Here is a 25,225-nt window from a genome sequence, read left to right as displayed (position 1 = left end):
TAATTCAATTAGTTATGGAATTTCATACAATTCTAAAGATGATGTGTATTATATTGGAAATCAGCAAGTAATATTCGATAACGGTTATATAGATATTTATAATGAAAGATTTCGTTTAACATGGTCTACTTGAGTTATTATTCAGTTCAAGACCGAATTCGAATCTCTATAATCAGAGAGATCTGGATAAGTATAAAAAAATCTTAACACTTACAGGCATACATTTAGATCAAAGAGGCTATGTTAAATGAAATCAGGGAATTAAATCGCAAATGATTCAGAAGTTATTTCCCAGTAAAAAAATTAGTAAAATGAAGGGATGGGGTTTATTGAAATTTGCAAGAAATAATTCTCATGATAGAATTTATCAATACTTTGATAATTTTGACGAATTAGTGGAAAGATTAAATTTACTCTATTCCTCAAAAGCTTCTGGCAACACTGGACATGATGTTGAGATCGCCTCTATAATTGAAGAGCTAGAAGAGGCAAAACTAATTGTTTAGTGTTACGATGACTCTGCATCGATTCGGTCGGATTGATACACCTAGTGCTGGTGGTGGTGGTGGCGGTGGTGCTAATCTTACGTGCGATATTGACTCAATAACACAGAAAATAATTGAATCGATAAATCAACAAGGAATCAGCGAAGCTGTGAAATTTTATTTAGATTCGCAAATAACCAAACTTGTTTTGGAAAATACCAAGAATATCGGAGTGAGCATAATTGAAAGAGAACATATTCTAAGTTCATTACAAAATTTTAGCGCCAATATCGATAAAGTTATTGCAGAGAGAACTCTAACTTTAGAATCTGCTCTAGGAGAAGTGAAAACTTTAACAGACAGCTTTTTATCTTGGTTGAACAGTATTAACAACGATAAAGTTGATAAAGCTTATTTAGATGAGAAATTAAAAGCCATATCAGATAAAATTAAGAATTTGGAGGTGTGGGACAGAAACTCTCTCAATACTAAATTAAAACAGCTTAGTACAGAAATTTTTACTAAAGTAAATGAAACACACCCATCGCCAATTGATAAGCAATATTTAGAATCTACTTTGCAGAAATTGACTAGTTCTTCATTAACAAAGGAAGAGTTTGAAAAACGATTATCTGAAATGGTGAGTGCAATAAAAGCTAATATTATGGATGGTATTGAACAATTCATTACAAAAGATGCTATTGCTATTCTGAATTATCAAATTACAGAAAAGTATGCAACTAAAAATGATATAGGAGATTTTATTAAGAAAAACGAGATGGAAGTCGCAGTGAAAAGCATTTGTGATGAAATAGCTGAGGCAATTAAAAATTCGGAAGAGGGCTCTGTTATGAGACTGCAATGTTCGGCTGCATTCATAGATTATCTTAATTTATTCATCCACAGGGTGGCTTACGATATCGTGAGAGGATATGCACGCGTGAGCTTTAATATGAACTGGATAGAGGCTAAACAACATTACCTTACAGAAAATCAGGTAGCCGAAATTATTACAGAAAAAATGGGTTTAGCACAGTACAAAGGGGTCGTATTGAGCCCGAAAACATAAAATCTTGTAAAAGGATAACACTTGACATATTATGAGAGAGAGAGAGAGAGAAATTTGAAGCACAGTGAACTTTAACGGTTTTCTTGCTAACACATGCTGCTTCAAGATGAAGGCGGCCAGTATAAAGGGTTTGGACTCTGAAAACATAAAATCTTGTGAAAGGATAACACTTGACATATTATGTGAGAGAGAAATTTGAAGCATAGTGAACTTTAACAGTTTTCTTGCTAACACATGTCGCTTCAACACGATAAATCAGTCTAGACATTTTTTCATGTGTCTATGATTGAATGTAACGGTTTTTCGATGCAGGAGTTATTATGATCTCGGTCTTATCTGTAGAAGGGGATCTCACAGGGAGTGTAGCGCACATGTCATTTGTCTGAACAAGGTGAGTGTAGCAGACACGCACAGGAGCGGACGCACGCGTCACTTTAGTCTAAACACTCGACAACATGTTGTCTAACTATTTTGATTGGAGAAGTTTCAACAAGTTCTCTGTAGAAGCAAATCCACTAGTCGATTGGGGTTTTGAATTTTATCCTTATGATTGGTTTGTGCTAACAAAGGTAACATTTGCCGATAATGGCGAAATTCACCTTAAAATTATCGATGTTGATAGTGAAGGCGACTTTAAACATACTATTAAGTTGCCGAAAGAATATTCAGTGGTTTTGAATGAGGATAACATCAGAAGTTTTAATTCTCGTTCATGGGAATTGAATGTGAGCGGAAATCGTATCTTCTTAAGACAGTTTCATGGTAACTATAGGCATTGAGTATTAAGATAGGCCCCAGTGAAATAGGTCTGAGAATATGTAAGTATTTTTAGATATGCTAGCTCATTCTAATTATACTTACATATTGTCGGAGAAAACACTTAAACAATAACGACTGAGATGTTTGTACAGCAAAAGAGCTCAATTTTTTACACATTCATAAACAGTTTGATTGAACTCTTGACTGTCAGTTGGAAACCAAGCATAATATGCACATTATAGAACTTAGATTATTGTAGAGATTCACTTTAATCTGACAGTATAGCAATAGATTATTAAGCAATAGATGTAGAGAGAGTCATTGACCTCTCTCTCTCTCTGGATTCACTTTAATATGACAGTATAGCATTAGATGTAGAGAGAAGGATTCACTTTAATCTGTCAGCATAGCAATAGATGTAAAGAGGAGGATTCACTTCAATCTGTCAGCATAGATGTAGAGAGAAGGATTCACTTCAATCTGTCAGTATAGCATTGGATGTAGAGTGATAGGGAATTTCTCAATTCACTTTAATCTGTCAGCATAGATGTAGAGAGAAGGATTCACTTCAATCTGTCAGCATAGCAATAGATGTAGAGAAAAGGATTCACTTCAATCTGTCAGCATAGCAATAGATGTAGAGAGAAGGATTCATTTCAATCTGTCAGCAAGGGAATTTTTCCCCCCTCAAAGGGAATTTATTTTTTCCCTCACTTTCTTCATCCCCCTCATCTATACTGGACAAGGGGAAGGGGAAATCTATTTGAGAGAGAGATATATCTTTCTCTCTTTTCATCCCCTCATCACCACTGGACAAGGGGAAGGGGAAATCTATTTGAGAGAGAGATATATCTTTCTCTCTTTTCAATCCCCTCATCTCCACTGGACAAGGGGAAGGGGAAATCTATTTGAGAGAGAAAGAGATCTTTCTCTCTTTTCATCTCCCTCATCACCACTGGGCAAGGGGAAGGGGAAATCTATTTTTAGAACACCCCCCCACCCTGCGGGCGGGGGGAAGAGGAGGCGAGATGGACGAGGGGGATTCGAGCAAAAAAGTCAGTCTAAACTCTTAAGTTCACTCTACTACTGTGCCCTGGGAGGATAGAAGGATAGGGACGGCAGCCAATGGGCCGCTGTGCCCTGGGAGAATGGAAGGTTAGGGATGGCAGCCAATGGGCTGCTGTGCCCTGGGGAGATGGAAGGATAGGGACGGCAGCCAATGGGCTGCTGTGCCCTGGGAGGATGGGAAGATAGGGACGGCAGCCAACTGGCTGCTGTGCCCTGGGTAGATGGAAGGATAGGGACAGCAGCCAACGGGCCGCTGTGCCCTGGGAGTATGGGAGGATAGGGAAGGCAGCCGACGGGCCGCTGTGACCTGGGAGGATGGAAGGATAGGGATGGCAGCCAAAGGGCTGCTGTGCCCTGGGAGGATGGAAGGATAGAGATGGCAGTTAATGGGCCGCTGTGCCCTAGGGGGAATGGAAGGTTAGGGACGGCAGCCAACGGGCCGCTGTGCCCTGGGAGGATGGGTAGATAGGGATGGCAGCCAATGGGTCGCTGTGTCCTGGGAGGATGAGAGGGGAGGGACGTACAGCAGCCAACGGGGCGCTGTTCCAGGACCGGAGGTCAGCGACGTACGGCAGCCAATGGGCCGCTGTACAAGGACAGGAGGTTAGGGACGTACAGCAGCCAACAGGCCACTGTACAAGGACAGGAGGTCAGGACGTATGGCAGCCAATGGGCCGCTGTACAGGAGAGGAAGGTTGGGAGTGGAATGCTGTGGTCTGGGGCTCGTCCGGCGTTTATATACTCTCCCAAAGTATAGAGGATGGAGTTGCGCCACCGCCAGAGGCGGTAAGAATCTTCTCAATGCGCGAAAGATGGTGCACCATCTGTACCCTCTTTATCTCTGTGGCCAGCTAGCTTTGCTGATAGCCGAGCATCTTTCAATAATATCATTGACTATTTTCTCGTCACAATTTTACTTTGTGACAATGCAAAAGTCGATGCTAAACTTTTTTGATGTATCCAAAAAAATTTCATCAACTTTGCTCAGTATCGCGTGAGCTCTTGAACAGTTCAGATGTATGTAGTGTAGTGTAGAAGTATAAGTAGTGAGTCAGCATTTGATTGTTCACATTAGTAAGTGGAACAAAACCTTGCATCGAATTTCGGTTGAAATCCACCGTCTTTATGCAAGTGAAGTGACCTACTTTCGCGTGGCCTTCTAGTATCATCTGTGTTCATATTTTCGCAGTCGTGAAAGCCGAATACGAGGGCTTCCCATGAAGTATGTTCGCGAAATAGAACAATGTCAACACCAATTGGAAAATTGTTGAATCTTGAAGAGAGTTGCTGATAGAGCATCTCCCTGCCGCACTCCTCTTGACATTGTGTTTGTATATATTTTTATAATTTACCTTTTTTGGAATAGAGAAAAATTAATATTTATCATTTTCAACCATGTAAACCAAAATATACCAATTAAATAAAGTTCTAGTAGTTCTGTTCTCTTTGTATTATCATAGTTCTTTCCCTGCTTACATAATTGGTGGAGGCTCCTTACATAATTGGTAGAGGCATCTCATCATCCTTACATAAATGGTGAAGGCACATCCTCCTTACACAGTGAAATTTATGTTCTTAAATTTTACATCACTATTACCCTTTTAAATGAACCTTTTTCATTAACAGTATTGGAAATTTTCTTTTTTTAATAACTTCTTCTGTATCAACATTACATTTTTTTAAAATCAAGTAACTTTCTGAAATTTGATATTTCCATAAACAAATTTTTATCTATAATCAACAATACTGCAAAGAATGTATCCTCAAAATTTCTTGAATTAATCAGTTAATTTACCAAATTTGAAATGATATGTTTAATTTATGTGTTCAAGTATCAAAAATTAATAATAATAGAAAATATCCTAAGATTTTTTCGATAACTTGATAGTAGCCAAATCCTAAAAACCGTTGATTTTACAAAAACTTAGTAAAATTAGGATAAAATAAATACCTAGCTTATTAGTCTCTGACTAGGTGCTTATTTTTAAATAAATAAATAAAAAAAAAGTATCTCTGTGATAGAACGCATTACCATACAGTATAATAATAATAATAGTGATAAATATTACAAGAATTCCACTCACAATATTAATGCCGTAGCCACTCCACAAACAGCGTGTGTAGAAATGTAGTTAAAACTAGAAAGTATAATGTCGATCATAGAATGTCTAGTGGGATACCTACATTATACTTAGGCTACGTTATATGATACAACTTACAGAATAAATTTTCTGAAATAGAGTCTGAGCAAAAACAGTTCGGTAGGCAATCTTTACGGTTTTGTCATTTGCAATTCAAATTCAGACTTTCAATATTCCAATAATATCAACGGTTTATGATTGCAACTTACCGCATCCAACGAGAATGACGTTTGAATCATCTCTATTTGTCATGAATACTGCTTTAATATTACTAATTAGTAGTTCTGTGAACAGTAGACCACGCGCAGTTATAACGACGTCCCAAACCATAAGCACATCCACACTGATACACTATTTATTTGATCAGATCATGCTTACACAAGATTTAATTATCATACAAGGCTTTCCGGAATTTAGTGCGAGAAAACCAGAAGACATCTAGGCGCCCAGACAAGCTGTTATAAGTTCTTTGCATCCTATTTTAATAGTGCATAAAAATTGCATTCAATGAGGCATGCAATTTATAGGTAGTCTACACAGCTGCTAATTTTTTATCAAGTTACATTGAGATAATTATTGAATTGCATGCGTCATGGCATGCAATTTATAGTCAACTCGACAGCTGATTTATGATGAATAATTCTATAGTCTGATTTTCACTCTAATATTGACGTATGAAGGAGGCTCCTTTTTCCTTTTATATTATCCTTGAAATGCAAAATTTCCAAAAACCTTGTATATACGTCGACGCGCAATTTAAAAAGGAACATACCTGTCAAATTTCATGAAAATCTATTACCGCGTTTCGCCGTAAATGCGCAATATATAAACATTATAAGAGAAATGCCAAACCGTCGACTTGAATCTTAGACCTCACTTCGCTCGGTCAATAAGTGAATTGAGTAACATTTGCCCATGAGAATAACTTAACTCAGCTATCATCAGTAGATAAGGTTTGTAAGTGTGTTCCTAAGTAATTTTTGAACTCTTCAGTTTGATCGGGTAGTTGTAGAATTTCAAAATGTTGATTACTGAGTTTCTTTACTATTTTATATATTACTTTCCTTGCCCTATTACCATAGGTAAGGGAAGTATTGCTTTCCAAAAAAAATTAAGGTATTCCAATTTCATGTTTTCTATACGTTTCAAGGTCCCCTGAGTCCAAAAACATGATTTTTGGGTGTTGGTCTGTGTGTGTGTGTGTGTGTGTGTGTGTCTGTGAACACGATAACTCCATTCCTAATTAACCGATTGACTTGAAATTTTAAACTTAAGGTCCTTATACCATGAGGATCCGAGAATAAGAAATTCAATTCAAAAAGGCGGATAATGGCTGAAAAAACATGTTTTTCTCGAAAACGGCTCTAACGATTTCCTTCAAATTTATACCCTAGATAGCTATTTATAAGCCTTATCAACTGACATGAGTCTCATTACTGGGAAAATTGCAGGAGCTCCGTAATATTCCTGAGAAGAATGAATTTTGTTAAATTTCTATCACGATTTTCTCAAAAATAACTTGACCGAATTTTTTCAAATTCATACCCTGTATAGTTATATATCAGCTCTATTAACTAGCATGAGTCTCCTCCCTGAGAAATTAACAGGGGGTCCACACCATCCTTGAGAAATTTACTTTGTAACCACCTTCTCGTGCGTGAGGTAGGTAGGTAGAGCAGGTTTATTCAAAAGAACACATGATGTTGATATTTTATTTGTAGAACAGCTGTTTTGACAACTTTTGAAAAATCCTCAAATTTCATAATTCGAACAAAGGAAAATGTACTCTGGTCACAATCACAATAGCATAATCGTAGTTTTAATTATTTAGCCGCCAATCGGCATAATGTTATCCCTAAATATCCTCGTTAATGAGGCTTATAGATCAATATGCAGGGAAAGTTGTGTGAGTGTACCGCACCAGATTTTTTTTTAGTTTTATTATCATTATTATTACTCTTACTTCTCGATTATTGTGTATTTTTTCTCACTATGTATTCATTGTTATATAAGTTTGTTTCAATAGGCTTAAGCTTAGAACATTGTCAAATTATCGAATGAATACATGAAATAAATAAACCACTATAGTAGGATAATCATAGTAGGTAATATTTAAAAGTAATCACAGATAAAATTGAACTGTATATCAACTGTGTAGCATTGGATCAAATTGTAGTAACACAAAATATTAGAACTTCGGATACTGTATTATTTCTTCAGTATAAATGAAATGATACCAGACATAGTGTGAAACCTTTTATTGATCAGCTATTGTGCAGTAGTTGCATCCAAATGGTAAACCTGCACTTTTTATTGAGTGACTCAGTCGTAATTGAAATTCAATTTACATTCCAATAGAATTAATAACTGGATATAAAATTGGTACCTATTTCAATAGAAATTATAATTGAATATGAAATTGATATTCCAATAATAATTTGAATATTAATCAAATTTAAATTATATGTCTGGGCCAATCAACAAGTTGTACAGGTTTACACGACAATTCTAAACATTGGTATCAACTTTTGATACCAATTTCTATAATTTTCAAGCGTCGAATGTATTAGGCACCTGGTAGAACATTTATTGCAGGTGCAGGAAGTGAGTTAAGATCGTCGAAAGCTGAACGATCTCTGAAACATTTGCTGCATACTAGTGGCTTGTTTTTTGGCGAAACTTGGCACTGCTTTCACGCCGTCGCCGATTTGTGTGAAATGATCTCTTCTCAAAACCATGCATCTGTTATGCAAATTTACTATTTTAAATCCAATTCCTGCTATTACAGTAGCTCTTATCTGAAGTAATATGCAGAACTCCAAACTTTTATCCTCATGGTGATATTTGTACTTGGTGAGAAACAAACAAAGCGAGACAACCGTTGCTCCAGGAATCGGAATGCATATTGGAGGCAGTCTTTGCGATATTTTTCCTGCGAACATTTAAACATTCTCCATCAACAATTACTGATCTTAACTAATCAAACCAATAACCGTGAAAAGTAAAACAATTAGGCTGGGCGTACACCGGTTAGTCAAGACAAGACTAGTCACGTTTAGTCACAATACTTCACATAGTTGACACGTCTAATTGCAATGACTAATCAGTGTGAGTTGCGTCATAAGCAACAATGTGAAGTATTGTGACTAAACATGTCTGATCCTGTCTTGTCTTGACTAACTGGTGTGCGCCTGGCCTTAAGCTGAATCCGCACACAACAGTGACAGTGAACAATGAAAATACTCGTGAATCCCCTAAATAAGTTCTAATCGTTTTATTCATAATCACTCGGCCGAGCTACGTGAAAATAGTCAAATTAGAACTCGTGGGAATTATATTTTCACTGTCACTATTGTGTGCGAATTCAGTTTCATTATTTTTATATAGATATTTCATAGATTTTGGGAAATGTTATGCACATTTTTTCTGGGGATTGTAGCATTCACACAACAGCTAGAGTACCTCGACTTGAAAAACAAGTGAAAGTGAACACTTATTGACTAAAGAAATATTATGATATATTGAAAAACTTGAAATATATTATTGAGATTATTTGGAAGTAGGAATTATTACCACTTATCAGTGGCTATCTGGCTATCAGTGTCAGAAAATCTATTTTCATGAGTTCTAATAGTCCAGTCAATATAGACATAAAAAGGGTGTGTGCTTGCAATTTATATTGTAGTTCTGGTTTAAAAAAGAATTATTTGGATACTTGAGAAAAGTCCAGAACCAATTTCTTCATGCAAAATTTCCTTGTGCTAGATACAGAGTGGCCTTGTAAGAGAAACATAGCTTTGAATATAGAAATCGACCATTTTTTGTGTATTGGAATATGGTGTACACTCAGCAATAAATTTTCCATTTTTCAACAGAATTTGTCTTATGATGCATGATTTATGGACCGCATTGACGAGCCGAGAAGAATGAAGTGTAGTACGATTAAATCTGAACATTGTGTCAAAAGCTATAAGTGTTTGGAATTTTGATCCTTGAGGTCCTTATGCGCGCCTCTCCACTAGGAAATACTGAAATGAAGTGCATCTAACGGGTGATTCTCATAGAACATAAATCAAATAAAATTTATTCATCAAAAACAATTACATTACAAATTAGAATACGATAACAATTAATACTATTAAAACAAGTTTTATGCATTGAATAATTTCTTAATAGGCAAATATAATTTGAATAAATATACATCCCACAATGAAATTATGTGTGTTGGGTTATAAGTTATTGGTTGCTTGTTGCGTGTTAATTACTATTTACAACCTTCATTCACTGATATGGGATTAAAGTTTTTTATATTGAAATTAGTAAAATTTCAAAATATAATATAATATTAAAATTTAAATTTATAATATAAACAATATTATAAAATCAGTAGATAAATATTAATGTTCTATTAATGATAACAATAAGAAAGTTAATTTTTAGAAAAATGAAAAACTACTAAAGGAAAAGAATGAAGAATAAATAGTTTCAATATTTACAGTCTAACTAAATTTCCACAATTTTCTACTCCAATATCAACTAACCAGGAAAATAAACTTTTCTTGAACCTGAGTCTATTGAATTCTACCCGAATGTAAAACTTGGTATTGAATTGTAAATTTTTTGGTCCTAAATATTTGTAGTTTCTTTGCCCAAATGTAGTGTTCATCCTTGGTACTATTAAATTCGTGTTTCTCTGCCTTGTTTGATGGTTATGATCTGCCAGTCTTATGTGTTCGTTGTTTCTCCTCATTCGCGTGATGATAGCCTGGATGTAGAGTTGTCTTACACTCAGTACTTTACTGTCCTTGAAAAGAATGTTCGTGGGGAATTGATTCTTCTTGAAGCCTATTATTTTTAGTATTCGTTTTTGAAGTTTATAGAGAGTTTCAACATATATAAAATTCGTAGCTCCCCAGATAATTATGACGATAATCTCATGAACTTAATGTGAGGGCGATTTAGTTGGTGATGGTGTTTGAAGCTGAAAATTAGGTGTTTTTTACATTACAAGGAGCATTGTTGTCATGTTTACCTGGAAATCTATATGAGATAGAGCGCTCTACCTGATCTCAGATTGTAGAACACAAAATTACGCCCAGAGGGATTTTGAATTATACATCTAAATGGTAACGATCGGAAGATATTGTTGATAAAAAACTAAAATTCATCAGAATTGATTTTTTCTTTAAATTTTACTCATTTTTGAAAAATTATAACTCAGTAGCCTACTCTTTGGAGATAGAGAGTTCCGAATGATCTCATTCTATTAAGAATTTTATAATATAAAAAAAGGCGATAGCATTTTCCTGTCGGATGACTGGATTTGGCAGAAATAGTTGAAAACTGAAAAATTAACCGAAAATACAAGATTTTTGGGCCAACCTGTTTCTAGCACAAGGAAATTTTGCATGAAGAAATTGGTTCTGGACTTCTCTCATTTATACAGATATTTTTTTAATCAGAACTACACTATAAATTGCAAGCACCAATGTATGTAGTGACTGGACTATAATGGGATTATTTGCATTTTTATAAGAATGATTTGGATTTAAAATGGTGGAATGAACTTTATGAGTAGGAAAGTAAGTTTTTAATTAAAATAGGAAACCCAAATAAACTCTGTATAAATTACTATTGTAGCCTTTACAAACCTTTGACTTCTTGCCAACTTATTGTTTTTCCAACCCCAGCACCAATGCGTAATGCTACTGTATCTTCACCTTCACAATGAATTTCACTGAAAACTGTAATCATAGAGCAATTATTAATGTGATGTCTATTTTCCAATACTTTTATTCTTACAATTGTTTGAATATTTATTTTATTTATTGACTGGTAATCCCGTCCTTTCCCCAAACCTATGGATTGGGGTACAGTTAAGATTTAATTCACGAAAACGTTGACAGCCCCAAAAGTAAGTCTTTAATTTGCACTAACCTTGGAACTGGCGAGGAAGTGGACTGTATCTCGTGTGTAGAAGTTACTGCTGACGATATCCTGTCTTTATGCGTAGGCCTATATGATATTGTACATATATCACGAAACGAAACGAGGTAATTGCGTTCAGCTTGAACGCCACGGAAACAGGAGAAACAAAACGAAAACAATGTTGACTTCTCGAACACGCTTCTTGAAGTGCTGGTTTGAAAGATAAACGGGAAGGATGAAGGAGGGGTGAGGGAGAGAGGTTATCTTGCCTCTTTGGGAGAGTGGGAAGGGGAGGAAAGTACAAACTAATCAACCCACAATCAAGGCTGCCGATCCTCCGTGAATTCACCATCTCCGCCCGCCTTGGAATGCCCCATTTCCAAGAACATAAACACAAAAAAAAACTAAAATTTAAAAGTAAAAGAAAAACAAAACAACATGCACTGAACGGTAGGAAAGGAAAAACGAAGGGAAAAGGAATAGGAAAGGAAAGCAGAAAACTTGGGGTGTGGGTTAAACTAATAGGGAAGTATGGGGGCAAGTTTCCTAACTGGCCTAACATACTCACCAGAGTTAGTTTTCACGTGAGCTGAGCGCACAAAACCCTTAGCATCACTTATGATTTGGGTGACTCTACCTAACGGGTATGATAAGGGTGATGAATTGTCCTCTTTAATCCATACTAACTGCCCTACCTGAAGGTTTGTGTCACTCTCAAACCACTTATTCTTCTGTTGAAGAGTGTGGAGGTATTCACTCTCCCACCTCTTCCACAATCTCTGAGTGAAGCGATTAACCTTTTCCCAACGAGACAGTCTGTGCTCGTTGACATCACTCACATCAATTTCAGGAACGACCAACAGAGGGCGATGAACAAGGAAATGTCCGGGAGTCAGCGCCTCGTAGTCATCAGGAGATGAAGAGAGCGCATACAACGGTATCGAATTGAGTATCGCCTCAATTTTCACCAACAGAGTGGAAAGCTCAACAATAGTTAGGACCGAATTTCCCACTTCACGAAACAAATGGTGTTTCACATTTTTAATATTAGACTCACATATTCCATTCATGAAAGGAGCATGTGGAATATTAAAACGAAATTGGATGCTTTTAGATGACATCGCATCACAGACGTTGGATTGATTTTCTGATGATCTGAGAAATTCAACAATTTCCTTCAATTGTCGCGCAGCACCTTTGAAATTCGTCCCTTGATCACAGAATATTTCTTTAGGCAATCCACGCCTAGAAACAACACGATGGAGAGTGTTAATAAACTCTTCGGATGAAAGACTTGTAAGCACCTCAATGTGACAAGCTTTTGTTGCCAGACAGACAAACAGTGCAAAGTATGCCTTGTACGTACGAGCTTTGGGCCGAATACTCTCTTTGACAGTGAAAGGACCAGCTAGATCGACCGCAGCCTTCAGAAAGGGAGCACTGGGAACAACACGAGAGCTGGGAAGATCACCCATGACGGGAGCAACAGGAGTTGCATTGAATAAACGGCAACGAGTACAATTGAAAATCACATTTCTGATAACACTGTGTGCTCCAACAATCCAAAAATAACGCTGAATAAGAGCACGCACTATTCTTGGTCCAGCATGAAGATGAGAAATATGATAATACTCAATGAGGAGTTTAGTAAAATGACTATCTTTATGTATCAAACAAGGATGCTTGGCTTCATATCCTAAAGCACTATTTACCAATCTGCCACCAACACGAATCACACCATCACAATCCAAGAATACAGACAATTTTTGGAAACTCTTATCACAAGGTTTACCCTCTTTCAATAGGTCGAGTTCACGATTGAAATGACACTTTTGAACAATTTTAACACAATAAATTTGTGCACATTTCAACTCTTGAACACTAAGTGCGCCTGATTTACGACAGACACCACTAATTGATGCTTTACAGTTATTCACGAAACGTAAAACATAAGCACAGGAACGTAACAATCTCATGTATGAGGAGAAACGTGTTATCTGGATAACAGCAGTCTCTTCAGTGATATTCAAAACAACACCTTTATTTTGTTTCACATCAGGCAGATTTTCAATAGCAGGGTAAGTCATAGATGACAACGGCCAACATGACAACGAATTAGAACACCACGTTGGAGCATTGAACCAATCTTGCGAATTGCACAAGTTTTGGGGAGAAACGCCTCTCGAACCAACGTCGGCAATATTGAAATCAGTACCAATGTGATTCCAATCTGAAATATTAGTCAACTCTAATATTCTCACAACACGATTTGCAACAAACGTTTACAACTTGTAAGGAGGTATTGCAACCAAGATAAAACAATAGTTGAATCACTGAACAGAAACATAGATTGAAGATTGATTTTTTCCAGTGAAGGAAGGACTAAAACATACAATCGCGAAAGCAACTAACAATGCAGCTTGAAGCTCTAATCGAGGAATAGACAGAGTTTTCAACGACGCAACTTTAGTTTTAGCTTTCAACAGGAAGCATTTACCGTAGATTCTGACGACACAACTCTCAAGAAGATACAAGCACAGATTCCTTTCTGCGATGCGTCGGAAAACCCAAGTATTTGACAAGAAAAAGCATCGCCATAAACGCATCGAGGAATTGAAATTGAACTTAGAGCAGGAAGCTCTCTCATCAGCTCGTTCCAGCATTCGTTGTAGTCAACAGGAATCGGCGTATCCCAATCGATGTCCAACTTCCACAGCTCTTGTAAAAAACATTTCATTTTGAATATTACTGGAGCTATAAAACCGAGAGGGTCATACAGACGCGCGATAATGGACAGAACAGTGCGCTTAGAGTTTTTCTTTTGAAACTCTGGAACGGAGACTTTAATATGAAAACAATCAGTAGTTGGGTTCCACATTATGCCAAGGACTTTCACATTTGAATTAGGCTCATCACTGATATGAAGTGGTACTTGAGTGTTTTCAGAACGAATCAGATCCAAGAACTCAGGAGAATTACTGCTCCATTTATTCAACTTGATATGAGCACAGTTTAGAAGATTACAAAGTTGTGATTTTATTTCACAGATTTCTTCCAACGAATTAGCACCTGTGAGAAAATCGTCGTGATATATATCATCACGAATAGCTGCTGCTGCCAACGGAAATTTACCTCCTTCATCTTTCGCCAATTGAATGAGAGCACGTTGAGCAAGAAAACCAGACGGTTTCAAACCATATGTGATTGTTTTGAGCTCATAAACGACAATATCATCGGAAGGATCTTTACGAAACAATATGTGAAGGAAAGAACGATCTTCTTCATCAACGAGGATAGCACGATACATTTTCGTAACATCACACGTGAATACGAATGAGTGAAGTCTGAATCTAGTTAACACATCACATATGTCATTTAACAATTTTGGACCTGAATGAAGAACTTGATTCAACGAAATGTGACTCTTTTTAGCAGACCCATCAAATACAACACGAACCTTTGTTGTAGGTGATGACGGATTGAATACACAAAAATAAGGAATAAAATATTTACCTGGGTTTTTAGCAACTTCCATATGATCCAAAAGAAGATACTCGTCCATAAATGATACGCAATCAGATTTCAAACGAGCATCACGCAGCATACGACGCTCCAACGACAGAAAACGATTTGAAGCAACATCATGAGATTCATGAAATTTGAGTTGATTAGTGTCAACTTTGAAAGGGAGACGAACAACATATCTTCCTTCAGTATCACGCGTGTGAGTTTCAGCAAAATGTTTCTCACAAAACTCATCATCGGAAATTTATGATTAGCAATTTCTTCACTTTCCCAAAACTTATGAACCAAATTATTCAACGAGTTCTCAGAGGTGGGACACGTCATTAATGCAGTCAATGACTGATTAAGAAGACCGGAATGATTTGGAAATTCACCCAAAATAATGTCACCAAACACGGTAGGAATCACGCAAAACGAACACTCTTCACTAGATGAGACTTGACTATGATGACGTAATATTTTGTTGAATAACTGACATCCCAATAGAAGATCAACGGAACGTTGTTCATAGAACACAGGATCAGCAAGGTTGAATTTTTTCAACTCATTTTGCACTTTCGAACTGAGATAAATAGGGGGCAATGAACCAACTATTTTATCAATCACATAAGCCTCAGCTTCTAAACGAGGGTGATTTGAGCCCTTAGGTTTCAACAAACATTTCACAACACCAGAAGAATTCCCTACACTCGAGGAATTCAAACCAGAGAAATTTTGATGACAATCATGAACAGATAAACCAAGTTTCATAACAAGATCTTTTGTGATGAAATTGGCAGTACTACCAGAATCAATCATTAAACGAACACCAATAAACGAACCAGATGAATTTTTAATAACTGCTTGAGCAGTACCTAGAACAACACTCGTTTTAGGAATTAAACTAACAATTGATGACTTTTCAATAAGTGATACCACAATGCTTAGAAGAATTTGAATTCTCAACAACATTCATAGTGCTATCAGTTTGAGTGATCAAATCAACGGATTTCGATTTCAAAGCAACTTTAGAGATGTTATCAGTAGACTTCTGATAACGAACAGGAGAATTCGAACGGCTATTATCACTACTACGAGGATAATGAAGTAATTTATTATGCATACGACCACAATAACACAACGATTTAGACTTGCATTGGTTTACAGCGTGAAATTTGGAGAAACAATTGAAACAGACTCTCAATGATTTAATAAATTCATTCCTAGCTTTTGGATCTCTTTTCAAGAAAGCAGGACATTTGAATAACGAATGATTCGTTGAGTTGCAAAATGAGCATTTTGTTTCAGCACTATCATTCAATTCACAAGTAACTGAGCTGCTTATATTTCGAACGCTGTTATTAGCCTGAGTAGATAAGACAACCTTTTTCTGAAAAGACTTATTTTTCGACTTTTCGATAGATTTTTGTTCATTAACAGACGGCACATCAGATGCAGATAATTGATAAGATCTAACTCTCCTATTCACGAAATCAATCAACTGTTGACAAGAAGGAAAGCTCTTATCCGCTACCTCGAGCTCAAACGATTCACGTGATATTTTGTCTAATTGACGAATAGCTAATGAGTACAAGATATAATCAGCCAAATCAGGAACTTTCAACGATTTCAGAGTGGTAATACTATCACCTACTTTAACAAGAAAATCTTGAAGCGATTGTAACGAAGGTTTAAATGGGATTGAACTAGTTTTCAAAATCTCATCTACATAGTAGTTAGCTAATACCCTATCACTCTCATAACGCTTGCATAGAGTTTTCCATGCCAAATCAAAATCACTACTTATCTGAAAAGATTTCACTACTCTGGCTGCTTCGCCTTTCAACAAATTATGCAAAATATGAGATTTATGAACAGGAGAATAATATTTATCATCCACAATCAATGATGAAAAGATATTTTTGAATCTATGCCAGTCTGAAATATCAGAACCATCAAACGGTTTTATTTCAGTTGGAGGTAATATCATGTTCAAACGGGGAGAATGAGAGGTTGAAGTTGAGGGTTCACTTTTCTCCTTCGGTTTCGCATTTTTCATTTTATTCAATTTATCACGAGCATTTATTATTGCACAGGATAAATTATCAATAACGGTAAGTGATTGATATTCAGGTTCTTTAGTAGGTTCAACTTGAATAGATAATTCATTGATTTCATCTAAGAGTGCAGAATATTCTTTCACAGTATTTTCAATAGATATGCTTCTTATCAAAAATTGAGATTGAATTTTAGGATCATTGATGTCCTTCAACAAGTCATAAGCTTGTTGAACACATTACAGAAGAAGAGAGTGAATCACCCAGTGATTGTCCTGATTATTTGCAGTGCATGGCAATGCATTTGTTAGCACTAGAAAATATGTTGAGCTGTTATAAATTTAATAGAAGTAGTAGGCCTATAATGATAAATATTGAGTAATCTCCATATCGCATCATTCCTTCCATATTCTATATTTTGAATATTCATCTATTGTGATATCTCTGTTATAAAGTCAGCCACTTGATCAACATTGGTGTTTCTATCCTTGTCGGTCATTAGACAAAAAAGATAGCTCTATCCTTTTCTAGCTCCACAACGTTGCCAGATTGTTTTTTTACCATATAGAAATATAAGTAATCACCAAAATATCAAATCTCAATTATGCAAATTCATTATTATTTAATAATTGAGAAATATATTTTTTTGATGAATAAAATATAATTGATTATTATCAACAAAAATAAACAATTAATATTATATCGGATATATATACTGGGAAAGCTATATCTACTTTCTACTATAGAATGCAGTGGTAACGCAACGAATCGGCAACTCTGTCATCCTATCTTTTCCACTGACCTCAGCACTTCACTATAGTGATAAACTACGAAGGCTCAATTAGACCAAATCCTAGTTTGTAAGAGCCTGCATACTTACGTTTGAATGAGGTGGGGGATCCTCCAAATGGCACATATGACATACCCGATGAACCTTCTACCGTATTGTCCTCACCTTTATACCCAAATTCCATTTTTCCTAGAAAAATGTGTAATAAATTAACCGGGGTGAGAAATATATAACTAAACTTTTACTACTAACTATATAATAATATAGGCTGTATAGATCTAGATATATTAATGTAGTTGAGAATGCAATTAGAAATTATTATCCAAGTATCCTCAAAAATGTACGAATATAGGGACAAAGTTGGAATAAAAACTATGTATGGTACCTAATGCACAAAAGTGTAAATATTTGCTGTGAAATTATACAACATATTCTCATCACAAGAGGAGATTATTGACCGAGCGCATGAGGTCAATGTTTTAACTCGGATTTTCTTTTGTCTGTTTGTATGTAACGCATTTACGGCCAAACGCATTGATAGAATTCTATGAGATTTGGCAGGAATATTCCTTTTTCAACTGCGCGTCGATGTATACACAAGGTTTTTTGACATTTTGCATTTTAAGGATGATAAATGAAAGGAAAAGGAATTTTCTCCATACTCCGATATCACTATATATATCATCTACTCTGAAGATAGGATTAATTAGATTATAGAATTATTCGTAATCAATCAGCTGACAAGTGGATTATTCATTGCATGCATTACTCAGATGTCTGGAGAATCCGGTCAAAAGGTGACACTAGATACTTGTGGATGAGAAAACTGCGTGAGGTCTACTGTTCACAGAACTACTAATATTAGTACGGTATCTTTTTTATGTAAAATATCAGTGTTGTCATTTAAAGCTGAACCATCCGCATACAGTAGTATTGGACCGATGAGAAGATCCCTCTAGTAATTCGCTGCGAGGGTGGGTGGAAAGCCAACTGCGCATGTCTGATTTATGTATTCTCAATTATTATAAAATTACGGCATGCTGGCTGGTTGACTCAAATACAACTCAGCTGGATAATCAAAAGCTATTGCTATGCATAGTAACGTTTTGATGTTGTGGAAGGGGTAAATCGGACCAGGGATCAAGTTATGAGTATGGGACTGTACATCAAACGACTTTTGCAAATCTCACGATAGTCACTGATATTTTCAATTAAAAAAAAAGAGATAAATAATATGGTTCTCAAATTTTAAAGGTAGTTCAGGTAATAAGTAACTATGTGAATGTTCTATTTACTATAAAAAAATACGTTAATTGGGTAAAAAATGTGAAATGAGTAAAAATGTAAAATGAGTAAAAAATAGAGTGACGCCTTCTCTACAGAACGGCTTGTATATATTGCTGCATGAAGCTCATGAGTTGGTACCGTATAGGCCCATCAGGATTGAAGTATCAGAAAATATATCATATTATGATCAAAACAAACATAGCTTTGCGCTCAGAGCTCAACCACGTTGAGCTCCAATTAATTTCAGGAAAATGTTCATTCACCATGTGAATAATAGGAACTCAAAATCATTTTGAGAATTTGAATTCATATTATTTTGACACAACTAGCCTACATATAGTTTGGAAACTTCAAATAAACAGAACAGTTGATTGAATCGAGCAACTATTGATGGTCTAGATGGATATGCCAATAAAGCAAGCACTCTCAATTGATTGCCTGCAGGTCTCAATTCTCGTTGTTTTTGTCGATGAGGCGGGCGTAGTGAGCCTGCCGGCTTTTGTCATATTACCTACTATTTGAATCAAAAGGTTATTAATATAAACACTCAACATATAAATTCATAATTTGGTAACGCAAAAACGTTTCAGTGACTCCAAGTGAGCTATATTTCTGTCACATTTGGGAGTGAAATAGCACAAGGTTTGGTTATTTTTCACCCCCGATTATTTTAATGAAATAATAAATTCCTGTGATATTAAGTGTTTTATAGATCTGGTGATCAGATCTACAATTCCACATGTCGGTGAAACTGTTCGATGTTTTAGAAATGTGAAAGGTATATGGAAAACAGAAATTACAAAAACTTTTTAAAGGGGTTTTCTCATCAGGGATGAGATATTTAGTTGACAGCTTTTTTCTAATTCGATTTTAGTAATAATTGTTTCTTGATTTTGTTATGGCATGTATATATTATGCTCTTTGACAAAAAACTGAAATAATTTTAATTGAAGTAATATTTTGAACCAGAATGAACACTATACCTTCCAAATGGGATTTAACCCAAGGTATACCCATGTTGAGTTTCAATGTACATTTGCCGTCTTTGCAAATAGGTTCCTCTTGAAAAGGAATATCCGGATCTGTACCATCATCCACTATTTCTGCAACCTGTCTATCTGCAATAATATCATCTAATTAAATTGATACTCTTTTATGATTCTGAATCAGATTTCATGAGTCGGTTTGAATCTGAGTTTTGTGTTGATAATCAATGATATGAACTCTAGGTAGGTCTTTATCAAGATGCTTTTTAATAATTATTATTTATTCATTTATTAAAGCAAACAATACAATAGTCGGAAAAGAAAAAACAGGCTATTGCCCAAAACTTCTTTAATTTCCTAATTTTGTCTTAAATTATTATTATTATTATTATTGAACGAAAATTCAAAAATGCTGTAAACGATACCGAAGACTTCTGCTACTGCAAATATTGACAACAGGGTGAACAGCTAGAAGGAAATTCTATGGAAGCCACTATCCAAAAATGATTTGTCGGAATTATTCGCAGTTCACTCTGTTATCAATATTTGCAGTAGCAGAATTCTTTGGGATGGCTTACAGTGTTTAACTTTGGATTTTCGTTTAATATTTTATTATTTATTCAATAGCATTTGAACAAATGAAATTTCCCCATCTACAAATTTCAACTATAATACAGGCAACTAGCCTATGCCTATAATATATCATCCCACATTGTTTGGATGTTGAGAAAAAATGGTATATTTTTTATAAAATACAATACCAGAGTCATGTGAGCTGAAATATGTTGAACCCATAACAAGCCTTATAATATCATTGACTTACAGGAAACTGACAATTTTTATTCACAAGATACAGGAGTATTATATTATGTTTTTGTTGGTTAAAACCATCTCATGTGTCTGGGATATAATTTTTGCCTGATGGTTTTTTAGCTTAAGGCCTAGCCATTATCGATTTACACCTTTTCTGTGAGGCTTTCAATCATTATAAAACAGATTGATAAATGACATAACTGGGGAATTTGAAACTTTATTCCAACAGAACAGCTCATACACACTGCATAGTAATAAAGGGAAAAATTATTTGAGAGACAAATAATTCAAATTAAAAAATTGAACTAACAAATTCTTCAAACTTGATATTCCATGATTTGAGTTTTATATTAACTACTATTCTATTTGATTATTTGTTCCTTGTTTTATCGGCTTTTTGGATGAGACGTACGGGTATTTTTACGTAGGTAAACAAAAATGTTTTGTTCATAATCACTATTATGAACAAAATAATTTTACATCATAATCATTCATTAATTTTCCATTACAAATATCAACTTAAATTAGGGCCTATGATCTTTCCATCAGTTCCAAACATACCTTTGATTGATTCAGCCCGGTTGAGTCCAGCGTATCCCAAGAATAAGACGACGACCAGAAGAGAAATCTGAATTCCAGTCACCATTGTCTATAGATATCTGAAAATATATTTGAAACCATAATAGGCTTATATTTGCTACCGTACCTTTATGAAAAGCAGAATTTACTTTTTAATTAATATTCCCACTAATTTAGAGTGAATTAATTTCTAATCCTAGTAATAATAACTCTTAATTATTAAGAAGACACTCACCATAGTGGAAGAGAGTATGATATGAACTCTACATACTACCGTAGCAACATAATTTGATCTAATATATAGATTGATAAATTCAGAAATGTTATTTATTAACTAGCAGGTAACCCGTGCTAACCCGTGCACTACTGCAAGGTTGTAATTAAAACTTGACCTATTAAAATCTTGACGAATTTAAAATAGACCTATAACCATCCTCGGTAAATTAACAATCTATATGCAAAAATTCAAGTTAATGAGTCCATTGAATCAGTTGATCAGACGTGATGAAGCGTCTTATTCCTTAATTTTATTGCCTGTAATAATTCGTGAATTTCCTATCCCGTACGTGAATAAGCCATTTTTCCCTTTATTTCATTATAGATATTCAGTATTTCTTGAAGCTTCAGCACAACAAATCAAATTGAAACTTGTTTAGATAATAGTGTACTGAAACTAATATCAGGCAACTCACCTTTCCTATTGGTTGCTGACTGGAAGGAAGCTGCTCTTTATTAACTAAGTGAAATCATTAAAGATTGAGCTTAAATAATTTTTGCGCCTGCTTGGACCCCCAGCCTCACACATACCTTCAATAAGATAGACTCACTAGAGTTTGTATTTGTTGATACACAATGCAGATATTTTATTTATGTTCATAAGACAAAGACTCGAAATTGTTTGCAAAGCTTTCATTGTTTTCAAGCTATCATTCCATTTTGTTAAGTCAAATGATAATGAATTACTGTAACCACATGCAGTATATCTATTTTCTGTGGAGAAATAACTTTAATTTTCTGAAAAAATTAAGAAAAATCATTATTTCTCAGCCACCTCTATAAACAGCGGGATTGTCAGTTTCTTATGTCCAGACTCTACAAAGGTATTTTGCAGAGTAGGTACCTAGTTGTAAGGTACTCCAGTTAAAAAGCAATGTGAATAGGCCTTTATATACTAGCCTTGTATACAAGCATAGGACCATTTATAGGTACCCTTATACTACTACTTTTATACTACTACTACTTGTAGGCTACACCCACCTGATATTATAGCCTACAAGCCTTGCTCTAATTTTTATACTTATAATGAAAATTACATTTGGTCTCAAATTATTGAACGAATGTTTCTGGGTTGATGTGCATTTGTGAGACCTCGTCCAAAATCTAAAACTACAGAATAATTGTGTGTTTTTCCCCAACTATGTTCTTATTTAGAGTTGCAATCTTCATTTGGAGAAGCATAAATTTTCATTTATAGGGACACTTATATGCCAAGTCAATGAAGAAATTAAATAGGTATCTACAAAAAAGGTTCGTTTGTAATTTTAAGTATTGCATTTTTCGGCAATTTATTCTTGAGTATTGGACAAACTTGAATTATTAAAAAAGTTGAACTTCTCAAGCTGGATTCCTACACTGTGAAAGTGACCGGGGTACAGTGAAAATATAATTCCCTTGAGCTCAAATGGGATTATTCATACTCGCTAGGCCGTGCTAAGTTGGAACAGTTCTATGAACTCATAGAATTTATATTTTTACTGTGCCGGTCACTTCTACTGACATGGAAATCCATGTTAAAATATTCTGTGTTTCCAACAGGGTCTACAAGACTGCAGATTGCCAGAACAAAGCTTACTTGGTAGTGAAGTTACTCTACCATACATATAAACTGATCAAAATTATTAGTGAGTTCAATAAGAAAACAATAACACCTCCGAATCAATATCTCTTTATTATTTGACCAGGTGCATTTTGATAACTCAGAACATAGTGACTTTCAATATTCAAATAAGCCTCATTTAGTTATCAACTGTACTGATATAGGGCTATCAATCTACATAGCCAAGAATGACAACCCTTGACAATAAAACATTTATTCTGTTATAAGGACGAATGAACGATTATTTGATCAGATGGGTAACTTGACATTGGCTGTTCTTCTATATTGAGAGAAGAGAAAGAGCGAATGATAGTAATATCTTAGACCAGTTATAGAATAGACACGGCCCATTGTATATTCATATTCATACTGAAAGTCGATGAAGCCAACATCTACTGCCATATCTCCAAATCGTGACGTCAGCATCAGATGGAAAACTTTTTTGTAGAGTTTGTTTACATTGTTTTCCATAACAGATCCCAGTCAGATCATCAATAACAGACCCCAGACAGCCGACAAAGCTTGACTGCTGTAGTAGATAAAATTCGAGGAAGATTTGATTTTTGCACATTAATAGAATAGTAATAATACTGAGGGTGATGCCCACATAAGCTCTTAGGCTTGTGCGTGGGTAATGAGTGAGAGGGATGATGATGAGAGATTTTTAGGTAGTCGGGACCGACGGCTTATTGTCTCCTCCGAAAGACATTGCCTCGGCACTGTTGATGGAAAGCACATCAGAATCTCACCTCCTCGTGAAAGTAATTATTTCTTTTCAAATTATTCTTATTAATTACAAGATTAATTTGTTGGGTTGTTAGTGATACATGTCAGCATTGTACTTTTGTATAAAGGATCCTATTTGCTTCTTTTTGGTACCGCTACAGGCAAACGAGTCATAGCATGTCTCATTTTAATGTATTTGTTCTTACTCAGAGCCGAAGCTCTGCCCGCTCACGTTATATCTGATAACTATCAAAAAGCCAGAGCTATCGGAGGATTTATCATATTGATTTTTTTCCTCTATCAATCCATTACATTATAAAATAAATACAGGACGCGAACACACAGCCTCCTTCATTCCCTGGGATTTCTTGGCCTGCACAAGAAATAAAATCAATCCTAAGTTTAGTTAATATTTTTCTTTTTATCTTTTATTTCTTAACTAAGTATTATTTCTTATTTTACTATCATTTGAATCTGTATTTAATCCATTATTATCATTATTCTATTCTGAAGTTTATTTTTTTCTATTATAATTATTCTATGTTGTGACTGCTTGTGTTGTCTATGGAACTCTCCTCCACACGCAGACGTTTAGTCTCTCTGAAGGAATTCCGTAATATTAAGTTTTTTCGTGTTTCCCTGTAAATACTTGAATGAATAAAAAATATTTCAATTTGAATTATATTTATGCTACAACCTCTTACATGCAATTTCTATGGGCTTGAAAAATAATAAAATAATGACACATGACACTGCTGAGTTGTATTAATTCTTACCTCGTCACATTTGAAATGCATTCCTCATATAGTAAGAGATGTAATGGTTGTGGGTGGCCTTGGAACTTCTTGGTCCTCCAGGAATTGTAATCTGTCCAAGTAGGTAGCCTACCACAGTTTTGGTACATGAACGTCGCATTATCTCCAGCACCCGACCTCTGAGTAGTTTGAACCTGTAGTAATTAGTATAATGAAAAAAATTCTATAATAGTATAAACATTTTTCGCAAAAAACGTCATAATTTTAGTACAGTAACAAATTAGATCTATTATAATGCATTTGCAATTAGCAATTCATATAATTGTAGAATACTAGTCAAATTTGAGTCCCTCAAATTATTGTCAAGTTACTCATTTTGATTGCATTTCAAACATTGTGATC

At 35.2% G+C, this 25,225-nt stretch overlaps 2 protein-coding genes across 2 annotated transcripts in view; both read right to left on the bottom strand.

Moving 5' to 3' along the window:
* LOC111053018 overlaps positions 1–5,739 on the bottom strand; it is a 208,421-nt gene extending 202,682 nt beyond the window's left edge. Inside the window, exon 1 of the mRNA XM_039420503.1 lies at positions 5,466–5,739. The gene's annotated coding sequence lies outside the window, so the exon portion shown is untranslated. The remainder of the gene's footprint in view (positions 1–5,465) is intronic.
* Positions 5,740–7,763: 2,024 nt separating this feature from the next.
* On the bottom strand, positions 7,764–22,273 carry LOC111050760. The gene is made up of 6 exons (XM_022337115.2): positions 22,159–22,273; positions 21,449–21,546; positions 20,072–20,206; positions 17,892–17,990; positions 11,174–11,266; positions 7,764–8,454 (listed from the first exon to the last, which is right to left on the bottom strand). Exons 2-6 carry the CDS (start codon positions 21,531–21,533, stop codon positions 8,132–8,134), a joined length of 735 nt encoding a protein of 244 aa, XP_022192807.2. The 5' UTR covers positions 21,534–21,546; positions 22,159–22,273; the 3' UTR covers positions 7,764–8,131.
* Positions 22,274–25,225: the final 2,952 nt, after the last annotated feature.

Source organism: Nilaparvata lugens, chromosome 2 (genome assembly GCF_014356525.2).
Source record: "Nilaparvata lugens isolate BPH chromosome 2, ASM1435652v1, whole genome shotgun sequence".
Taxonomy (NCBI): domain Eukaryota; kingdom Metazoa; phylum Arthropoda; class Insecta; order Hemiptera; family Delphacidae; genus Nilaparvata; species Nilaparvata lugens.
The sequence above is the reverse complement of the archived record's forward strand: the minus strand, read 5'-3'. Positions and strand labels throughout refer to the sequence as shown.

What these genes read in the sequence shown, in the direction of transcription:
- LOC111050760 (XM_022337115.2), bottom strand. Translation starts at nt 21,533, where the DNA reads ATGGTGACTGGAATTCAGATTTCTCTTCTGGTCGTCGTCTTATTCTTG. An exon ending in GGTTAAATCCCATTTGGAAG is followed by an intron (nt 17,991 to 20,071) that starts GTATAGTGTTCA and finishes ACATTTTTCTAG; the next exon opens with GAAAAATGGAATTTGGGTAT. An exon ending in ATCCCCCACCTCATTCAAAC is followed by an intron (nt 11,267 to 17,891) that starts GTAAGTATGCAG and finishes CTATGATTACAG; the next exon opens with TTTTCAGTGAAATTCATTGT.